Here is a 9846-nt window from a genome sequence, read left to right on the forward strand (position 1 = left end):
TGGTGAGGCTGCACCTCGAATACTGTGTTCAGTTTTGGGCCCCTCACTACAAGAAGGACATTGAGGTGCTGGAGCGTGTCCAGAGAAGGGCAACGAGGCTGGTGAGGGGTCTGGAGAACAAGTCTTATGAGGAGCGGCTGAGGGAGCTGGGGTTGTTTAGCCTGGAGAAAAGGAGGCTGAGGGGAGACCTCATCGCTCTCTACAACTACCTGAAAGGAGGTTGTAGCGAGGTGGGGTCGGTCTCTTCTCCCAAGTAACTAGTGATAGGACGAGAGGAAATGGCCTCAAATTGTGCCAGGGGAGGTTTAGATTGGACATGAGGAAAAATGTCTTTACTGAAAGAGTGGTGAAACATTGGACCAGGCTGCCCGGGGAAGTGGTTGAGTCCCCATCCCTGGAAGTATTTAAAAGACGAGTAGATGCGGCACTTAGGGACATGGTTTAGTGGGCATGGTGGTGTTGGGTCAACAGTTGGACTCGATGATCTTAGAGGTCTCTTCCAACCTTAATGATTCTGTGATTCTATGATTCTTCTCTGTCCCTGCTGGCCACGGCTTTGCTGAGATGCCTGAGCATGGCCGCTCTGCGTGCAGTTTCTTGGGGGGTGTCTCGCTGTGGCTGCAGGCTCCTGTGTAACCCATCCCACAGCAGCTATGCTTGACTTGTGTGACTGGCTCCCTGCGCTGCTCCTGTCCCTTTCTGGAGCATGGTTCCTGCCCTGAATGTTGGAGTGCTCCAGGCTGCTCCCTTCTATGGGAGAAGTGCCCTGGACAGTCCTCCCTGTTCTCTGGGACACTGTGTAGGCAGCCTCAGTAGGAGAGTCCTCGTACCTCAGTGCAGCCCAGGCAGCCCTGTCCCAGGATACGTAGCAAGGTCTTGCTTGTGCAGAGCAGCTGCTCCCGCTCCCCAGGTGCTGGCAGAGGCTCGTGTGTGCGGAGGCTGCTGACAGCTGGATTTGTGGTCAGGGGAGGTTTGCCCCAGTTTTGCGGGCTGGTACTGCGTTGGAATCTCATACCTGGTATCAGATGTGGGGCTTTCCTAGAGATCAGAGCGGGAAGGCCAAGCGCTTTCTGGTGTCCAGCCTGTGCAGTAGGTTCTCTGGGAGGAGTCTTCCTTCGGTCGGGGGCCGTGCCCTACTCTGAGGGGGTCCAGCACAGTGACTCTGTGTGCATGTGCTGTGCAGCTCTGATCACTGCTTCCTTGTTGCAGGGCAGCTCTGGCCTCTGCCCACCAAGGGCAGCCCCTGCCAAAGACGCTGAGTGTCCTGGAGAACACGCCGCAGGTGCGAGGCATGCACACCATCATCAGGTAGGTCCCTGCCTCCTTCAGGATTTCTTCTGTGTCCCTCACAGAAGGGCTGTTCTGTAGGATCACACTACAAAACCTGGTGTGAGTTTTTTCTCCTCTGCCTTTAGAGCTTCAGATATAGGTGTTTTCTTGGAGCAGAACTGCTGAACAGAGCTGGCTCTGGCCTGTGGACACTTTTTTGGTGACAAGACCTTGGCGCATCTGCCCTGGGGTGACTTCTGAGCCACGGGCAGGTTTTTCTTACGATGAGAGGAGACTGGTTAGCTCTTTCCTAGCTGGAGTACAGGCCTAGTGGCTGGTGGCACGGGGTGAGGTGCCCTTGCTGCCCTTCTCCTGAGGCACTTGGTTTTAGAGCCAGCTTACAGAAGGGACCCAGGCTGCTGCTTCCATGACTTTGCCGCTCACTTGATCTTTTCATTCCCCACCGATGCTCCTTTTTTCCAGGTGACAGTAGCATTAGTGTAGGGTCAAGAGCCGAATCCTGTGAGACTACTAAGACGTTCCTTGTTACTGCGGTTGCAGAAGCTTGCAGCCTCTGTCTGCATTTCTGTCACTGGGTTATAAAACAGAAAGGGGATGCTGAGCTCAGCAGGACTCTTCTCCTGCGCCTGCTCACACTATGGCTGGCTACCGGCGCCCATGTGTTGGTTTGGAGAATGTAACCTCATGACCGCATGCAGGCTGTGCACCTCCTTGTAGGAAGCAAGGTGTTCCTTTTCCAGGCTCCTCCTGTGACTCCTCCCTGTTGAAGCGCAGGCTCCAAAGGTGGATCACAACAGTAAAAGCCAGGTGATGTGCCTCGCCAGGTGATGTGGCACCTTACGTGCACTGGGCAGGGACCTGTGCCAGTGTTTGAAGCCCACGTACCTCATGCCTAGGCTGTGGACTTCTAGTAGCTCTGTGTTCAGGTCCAGCTAAGGGAACTTTGGAGCAGATAGGACCATGTCCCTCCAGCGTCGTCTTGCTGCAGTGCTCTGGCAGTGGCTTCTTCATGGCCTGAGACGATTTTTCTAGCTCATCTGCTGTCTGTGCGCTCAGTGGTAGATGAAGGTCGAAGGGAGATCCTGGGGGAACAGCACCTCCAGAGGCTGAATGTTGTTTGCTTGCAAAGGAGCAGTTTTCCCTTACCCTGGGTTATGCAGGGAGAGAAGAATGCAAGTCTTTGTGTGGCAGCCTGCCCCGCCTCTAGCCTTCCTGTTCACAGGCTCTGGCACGGACTTTTTACCTAGGGCTCCTCCTGTTCCCTCGGGAAAGCCAACAGCTTGATGCTGGTATGTGCTGCTCTCAGACGAACATGAGCCTTGGCTGATCTGTTAGCAGTGCCAAGGGCCAGGTTTGACCAGCCCTTGCCCCGAAGGGACAGCACTGTGGGCGGGCACTGAATCCTCTCTCATCTGTAGCTGCTGTTCCCATCTTCCTCCATGAAGTCTGCATCCTTTTGCCTTGCTGGGAATGGCCTGTTGTGTCTCCGCCTTTATGCCACAAGCGTCTAATAACCTTAATCTGCTTAGGCTTAGGAGTTTGTTCAGCTGCCCCGGGGAGGGAGGGGGTCAAACCCATGCAGGCTGTGGTTGGAGTCCAGCAGCGCCGCTGATCTCGAGTTACTGTAGCAGCACTGTGCTTCTGGAGCTGGCTGGTGTGAGCGGCAGGGCTGTGGGAAGGCGGACTTTGCCTCTTCCAGATGGTAAATGAAAAATACCACATTTATGAGGGGCGTTGACTTGGCCTGTCAGCCACCCCCTCAAATCCTGCTGCAGCCCAAGAAAGCAAGGAAAGCTCAAGCAGTGCTGTTACTAAGATCTCTAAGCTGAGGAACTCTTCTGGTAAAAAGTTCCTGTATTCAGCAACAGCAAGGCAGCTTGTATTTCTGGTGCTTGTAGGTGATACTTGGCAGTGCTCATTTGCTTCTGCGTGACTTCAGCATGGTGTGGAACTGTTAATGGTCCTCATGCGTGACTCTCTGGGCTTCCCTCTGCTCCAGAGGCGCTGCTGCATGCCTGCTGACATTCTCCTGGGCTCCCTGGAGAGGTCCAGACTGGCAGGGGATCAAATGCATGCCTTTTGCCAAGCTTCCTGCACCTCGGTGTGTGAAGTTACTGTGTCTTGGCAAATCTGATCTCTCGTCTTCATTCTGGCTGCCACGGTGCTGTCAGCCCCTTTCCGCAGTGGCGGCTCTTGTGGAGTGCTGGTGCTCCTACCAGTACTGCCTTTTGGAGTGCCTTGGCACACCAAACCAGGCATCTGTGGTTGTATGAGAGCTGTGAACCAGGATTTCCCTCCAGCCTCCCTTTTTCCATCCTGCCTTTCCCAGTGCGGCTCCCTTGGAGACAGCCTGTTGATCTCGGCTTGCCAGGCTGCTGCTGGCCAACGTTGTTTCCCTGTTGTTCAACACTGGAGGCTCTTCTGTGCTTCAGCCTTCTGTCTCTGAGGGCCCTCCTGGAAGATTATGTTGTGGCAGCAGATGAGCATCTCACTGAGTATAGTCATGGCAAATTCAGACTTGGCATCTCGGGGAGAAGTGGTTTCCAGAGTGATTTTCTGTTATTGTGGAGAGGCGGAAACTGAAAAATAGTACTGCACTAGAGTAGCTGAATGATTTTATTCATGATCAGGCTGAAGATGGACAGTGTAATAAGGGTATGGGTCATATCTTCCAACTTACAAGACGCTTCGGTATCGGCTCCAGATCGCCAGAGTCAATAGGAGCATTTTGTGCCACCCATCAGGACTCTGCAGGGCCTGAACAGTCCTTTCTGCCCCCCAACAGCGCTGAAGCATCTCTGTCTCTCTCTGCCACAGGAGAATGGCAGTTCCTTTCCACTGCTTGCATCTTGGTACCCACACACTCGTGGAAAGGCTCCGGGACATCCCCTGCGGCACAGCCTGTGGGTGGTGTGGGTCACCTGCCTCTCTTAGCAAGTTTGCTCTGGCCTGAGCCTTTGGACTTTGTGCTCTGGCAGGACATGTTGTCCTGCGCTGGAGCTGCCCTTGAGAAGCCTGTGGCTGTTGGTGCTTCAGTGAGGGGCAGAGTGAGGTGCTCCCTGCATGCTGGGCAGTTACCAATGCCAGAGAAGGTGGTTCAGACATGAAACCTGTCCATGCTCAAGTTTCCCAGGGGCCTGAATGCGATGGCTGGCTTTCAGCTACAGACAGTCCTGTTCGTGAGCTAAGCTGACACCATGTTCAGGCTCCCAGCCAGGTGCTTGCTGGTCCCTGTCAGGCCAGCCGGTGCTTTCCTGCCATCTGCTGAGAGTGCCAGGGAAGATCGAGGTTCTCAGGAGCTGCTGGCTGCAGTGCTGCTGTGCCCAGCTGTGGGCTCCCGGCTTGTGGGAGTGTGCGCGCTGCCCGTGGTTCGGCTGCCCCCTCCACTGAGAGGGTGGGCAGAGCCTGGAGCAGTGCGTGCCCTCAGGCTTCGCCTGGGCAATGGCAGGAGGGTCCGAGCCCGTGCTGTTACATGGAGGGGTGAGTGGGCCTGGTGTGCAGACAGCGGTGTCCCCTTTGGGAGCGCTCTTAGCAGTCAGAGAGCGGGATCGCTCCAGCCGTGCCTCCATGCCGTGGGGAGGGTCCTCCGCTGCTGTTGGGGGATGTCAGGGCTGCCCTCCCTTGCAGCACCCCTTCCCCCTTGCATCATCGACGGTTGCTTGTCCCCTGGGTGAGGAGAAGTTTCTTGGTTGTCTTCGTGTCTGCCCAAAAAGGGAGGCATGCTGGGGCTTTCACGGTGCAGGGACCGAGGATACTCCTCCATCCCCGGGACGCCTTTCGGAGGCTGCGGAGGAACTTGCCTCTGCGGGAGCACCGACGGGCCTGTCCCACCCAGGTCGGAGGCTGGCCGGGATGGCCAACTGTGCCCGTCCATGGCAGAGTGGCCCCGGGGCCAACAGGGCCAGTGTGGGACTTGTCAGGGACAGCTGGCTGGGAGAGACTGCCCGTGGAGGCAGGGCTGCTGCCGGGCTTGCGCACCTGGAGCTCGGGCGGTGCTTCAGAAGCTACCGTGGGTGAGCATGTGGGTGAAGCCCACCCGTGGGGGAGCACGTGTGCTGACAGCCCACGCTGAAGAGCTGTAGGCAAGGGCGCCTGTTTCTCCCAGACCAGAACTGATTTTCCGACGTCCCTGGGAGGGCCGCACTGTCCCCTGGCTTGTTGGAATTGTCCACGTTAGTCAGGTTTTCTGGTAATTGCAGAGCTCTTGGGTGCGAGCTACCCAGGTCTGTCTGCAAAAATATCTCGGGATGGTAGTGACTGTTTATCCTTCTCCTGAGCACTGTTGGCTGGGCTGTCTGTCATCGTGGTGAGATGTGAGGTGTGAGAAGTGGCAGATGATGTCTTAAAATACAGAGTAAAAATATTCAATATCCTTCTGCCTCTTCTGGACTGTTGCCAGTTCCACCTCTTCCATCTGGAAACTGGCAAATGTCTGTAGGGTTCCTTTGTTTCTTACGTTCTCCAGAAAATACCAGGGGTGTACACAGGCTGCACTGCTTTAAACACAGGTCACAGAAGAGAAAAGAGGTTTCAGCTGCATCTTGTTAACCACAGTCCTTCGGTGTCAGTCTGCCTCTTGGTTATTGTTCAGCCAGGGAGCCAGAAGCTTGTTCTTGACGGTTCTCCAGTAAAATGACACTTACGTTACAACCTGCTACTTACTCTTTTGCCAAAGCAGCCACAGACTGAGAGAGGTATAGATGGACACTGGTGGATCTTTATGGTCACGTTTTAAATGACAAACAAATTGCAGATTCTCCTCCTTTTCCTGCTGAGCAACCTCTTGCTGTAGGTACTTTGCCTTCAGGCACTTGACACTGACAGTGCTGGTGGAGGACCTGTTCTGCTCAGCTGAAAATATCCTCTGAGTAACATGGGACTGGGACGGTTCTGCCTGTCCTTAAGTGAAGCGCTGTACACGCTCATGTTACTGTGCTTTGAGAACCGTGTGTTGCAGGAAATGCAAGGTTTTGTGCATGATGAACGAGTTAGACTACAACACAGATGTGTGCTGATGGTCAAAACGCTCCCAATAAGAAAAGCCAACCTCTTTCCCCCTCTGCCCCTGGCACTGGGATTAGCACGCAGGCGCATACAGTTGGCTTTACTCCTCCTGAGGGAGAAGGGGAGGTTTCCTGTGAATTACAATCTCATTGTGGTTTTATTCTGTTTTCTATTTATTTTATTTATTTTGTTTCTTGCTGCCCTCAGCACTTCAGTGTTGTGATGAGCTAATGCCAGGTATTTCCAAATCTGTCTGGTTCCTGGCAGTAGTTTATCTCTGACTTGGTACGTAAACGGAGAGGAGTTGAGAACGCGTCAGATGTTTTCCCATTACCGATGTCAGGTAACCCAGCTACTCTTGGCCGTGGTGCAGTCTGGTCTTTTCCACGTTGAGGTGCTCCTGGAGCCAGCTGTCCTGCTGTGCTGTGGACCGTCCTGGGTGTGCTCCTGTTCCACCTTGTGTTCCCCTGACAGGGCCCGTGCAAAACACTTGCCGCTTGCTCCTGAGTTTCTGTTGCCAAGAACTGATGGTGCTGCCTGACGTTCTGCGGCTCCCACCCCCCCTGTTTTTCTCCTGGCTCTTTCCACGTAGTCAGCAGTTATGTCCTAAATCTCCAGCCCTGCAAATCCTCAGCAGAGATTCAGCAGCGATTAGAGGTCATGCTCGGAGCGAGTAATGCTGCAACTCTACGCTTGCTTCTCAGGCACCTGCCTCATCTCTGTTCAGGGTCAGGATGTACATCTACACCAGGCTACTCATGTTATGCTCACTTATCCCTCCTTTTTGCTGTTGGCTTTATTCACTTTGCTAGTCTAGCTAGCCCACCATGCAGAGTCAGCTCTGAACTGTCCCGTGTCCCGAAGAGGACTGAGCAGCATCGCGTGGCATCCTTTCACTTTATCTGATCTGTGTCATCTGCTGCAGGCTTTGTGTCCCCCTTCCAGGGGAACTGAACACATTTCTTGACCATGTGATCCTTTCTAGACAGCACCTTAGGTCTTCAGCAAGCCCTGAAACATCAATGATTACTGACTGTGTCTCCTCCCCAAGAGCTTCCAGGTTCCCACAGACTGCGCTCTGTTCATGCCAGCCTTTCTCTAGAGCCCCGTTTGCCGTCTGCGGGGTGGAGCAGGGACTCTGCTCGTCTCACGTGGGTGTCCTCCCTCAACAGGAACAAGGACACGACAAGGGACGAATTCATCTTCTACTCCAAGCGCCTGATGAGGCTGTTGATTGAACATGCCCTTTCCTTTCTGCCACTGAAGGTGAGCAACCACCCCTCAGGGCCATGTCTCTTCCCTCCTGAGCCCCCGGGCCATGCGGGGGCCCAGCTTCATCCACACTCCCTTCTCCTCCCCTTTCTGCAGTCGGTCACTGTGGAGACGCCCCAGGGGACAATGTACGAAGGAAAGCGGTTCCACAGGCAGAGGGTGAGACATTGTCCTGGCCCCTTTCTCCCCACAAGCACGTGGCTGACCCATCTCGGGTTGGCACTGACTAGGAAAAACTGGTGGCTCCTGGGATCCGTCCCTGTGCAGATGAGCTGCTCGGCAGGGCTTGTTCCCCCCCTCCCATGGTGCTGGAGCCTCAGGAGCTCACTGGAGCGGCTGCTTCCCTTGCGCAGCACCAGGCAGACGTGTTCTTGTCCCTTCCCCAGATCACAGGCGTGTCCATCCTGCGAGCAGGGGAGACCATGGAGCAGGCCCTCACTGCTGTGTGCAAGGACATCCGCCTGGGCAAGATCCTGATCCAGACCAACCACGACACGGGGGAGCCTGAGGTGAGCGGCGCCCACTGCCCTGGCCCAGAGCCCCCCAGCACCGCGGGATGGGTGACCACCTCTCCTTCCCTCCTTAGCTCCACTACCTGCGCCTTCCCAAGGAGATCAGCGAGGACTACGTCATCCTCATGGACAGCACCGTCTCCACGGGAGCCGCGGCCATGATGGCAGTGCGCGTCCTGCTGGTGAGGGGCCGGGGGCAGTGAGGTGTGGGGTGGGGGCGTGTGGCCCTCCTGGCACTGGCCAGGCTCTCACAGCTCTGCGTGCTGCAGGATCATGACGTGCAGGAGGACAGGATCTTCCTGCTGTCGCTGCTGATGGCAGAGATGGGGGTGCACTCCGTGGCCTACGCCTTTCCCCGTGTCCACATCATCACCACTGCCGTAGACAAGAGGATCAACGAGGAATTCCACATCATCCCAGGCATTGGTGAGGGCGGAGAAGGGTGTGTTTATCGCCCTGGCAGTCTGGTGGGGTGCCCTCTGGGCACACTGTGGGAGCCCTGGGGGGGTGGAATTGTGACGGGGCCAGTGCTGCCATTGCCTCACTTTGTCCCCTCGTCCTTCAGGTAACTTTGGGGACAGATACTTCGGCACTGACGGCCCCTCTGCCTGGTGTGAGAGCGATGGCATGGACTGCTGAGCTGGCTGGCCCCTGGGCCACCAGCAGGGCTGGCCATGGGGCCGGCCCCCCGCCTCCGCCCTGAGGAGGGGCTCCGAGCTGCCAGCCTGTGCCCACCCACCCGCAGCACAGTCCTGCCAGCCCCCGGCTCTCCTGCCCCGCAGGATGAGCCCTTTGCTGCCAGCCTCTCCCTCCACCCTGCAGGAGCGGCCCCTTGCGGGGTCGATCCTCCCCTCCGAGGAGGGATGGAGGGAGGGGGGGAGGGGGGGGTGGGGGGTGTTCCTCCCCCTCCACAACCTGCCTCTGTGTCCCAGGGCGGCTGTGCCTGTGGGAGGGAGAGGTGGTCTCCCCGGGGCCTGTGCCTGAGGGGCCGGTCACCCTCTTCCCTGGGGAGGAGGGGGACGGGGTCCGGTCCCTTCAAGGCTTCCTCCAGGCCCTAGCTGGGCACTGGCCAGGCTCTCTTGCTGGAGTCTGTATTTATTTGTATTTATTTTGAGCAGCTGCCCACCTGGCTGTCCAGCAGGGCAGGCTAGCTACTTGAAAAACATCAGGGATTGGGGATCTCCTCAAGGAACCACCTTGTCCCCACCTATCTGACACTCCATCCCCTCCCTGCCCCGGCCAGGCCCCACGTGGGCTCTGGGCTGGCTGGCAGCGCTGGGAGGGCAGGGGCTGCCTTCGGCCCCCGTGCCAGCGGGAGGGTTTGATATTCAAACACTCTCCCACTGTCATCCCAGCCCCTGGACAGCCGGGGCTGTCCAACTCCGCAGGGGTGGGCCCCGCGGGCTCCTTGGTGCCCAGCATCCCAGGGGTGGCGAGGGAGGCTGGCTCGGCTGTGGGGCCGTGGTCTGCCCAGCCGCCGCCGCCCTTGTTGCTCAGGTTCTTTGAAAGGGCAGCAGTGGCCTCATGTCCCCCTCGGAGGCAGCGGGAACGCCTCCGGAGCAGGGTCTGTCTGCCTTGGGGTCCAGGGCCTGGCCTGTACCCCCCCTTTGCTGGCTGAAGAGGCTCCGCTGCACCCCCAGCCCCGGGGCGCTGCCCCCTCCCCGCTGCCCCAGCTGCCTTTGTTTTGTACCCCAATAAAGGAGCAGCGCGACCCCTGGGGCTGTTGCCTGCCGCCCCCCGCCTCTCGCCCCCCACCCGGGCCGGGGCA

The 9846-nt window shown here is 57.2% G+C and overlaps 1 protein-coding gene across 1 annotated transcript in view; it reads left to right on the forward strand.

Annotated features, from left to right (window-relative positions):
• The window catches only part of LOC103901423 (uridine-cytidine kinase-like 1), an 11020-nt gene extending 2069 nt beyond the window's left edge, over positions 1–8951 (forward strand). Inside the window, exons 6-12 of the mRNA XM_009282311.2 lie at positions 1210–1308; positions 7467–7560; positions 7663–7725; positions 7953–8075; positions 8153–8260; positions 8348–8504; positions 8644–8951. Coding sequence (XP_009280586.1) covers positions 1210–1308; positions 7467–7560; positions 7663–7725; positions 7953–8075; positions 8153–8260; positions 8348–8504; positions 8644–8717 — 718 coding nt within the window. The 3' untranslated portion in view covers positions 8718–8951. The remainder of the gene's footprint in view (positions 1–1209; positions 1309–7466; positions 7561–7662; positions 7726–7952; positions 8076–8152; positions 8261–8347; positions 8505–8643) is intronic.
• The last annotated feature ends 895 nt before the right edge of the window (positions 8952–9846 follow it).

Source organism: Aptenodytes forsteri, unplaced genomic scaffold (assembly GCF_000699145.1).
Source record: "Aptenodytes forsteri isolate BGI_AS27 unplaced genomic scaffold, ASM69914v1 Scaffold261, whole genome shotgun sequence".
NCBI classification, from domain to species: domain Eukaryota; kingdom Metazoa; phylum Chordata; class Aves; order Sphenisciformes; family Spheniscidae; genus Aptenodytes; species Aptenodytes forsteri.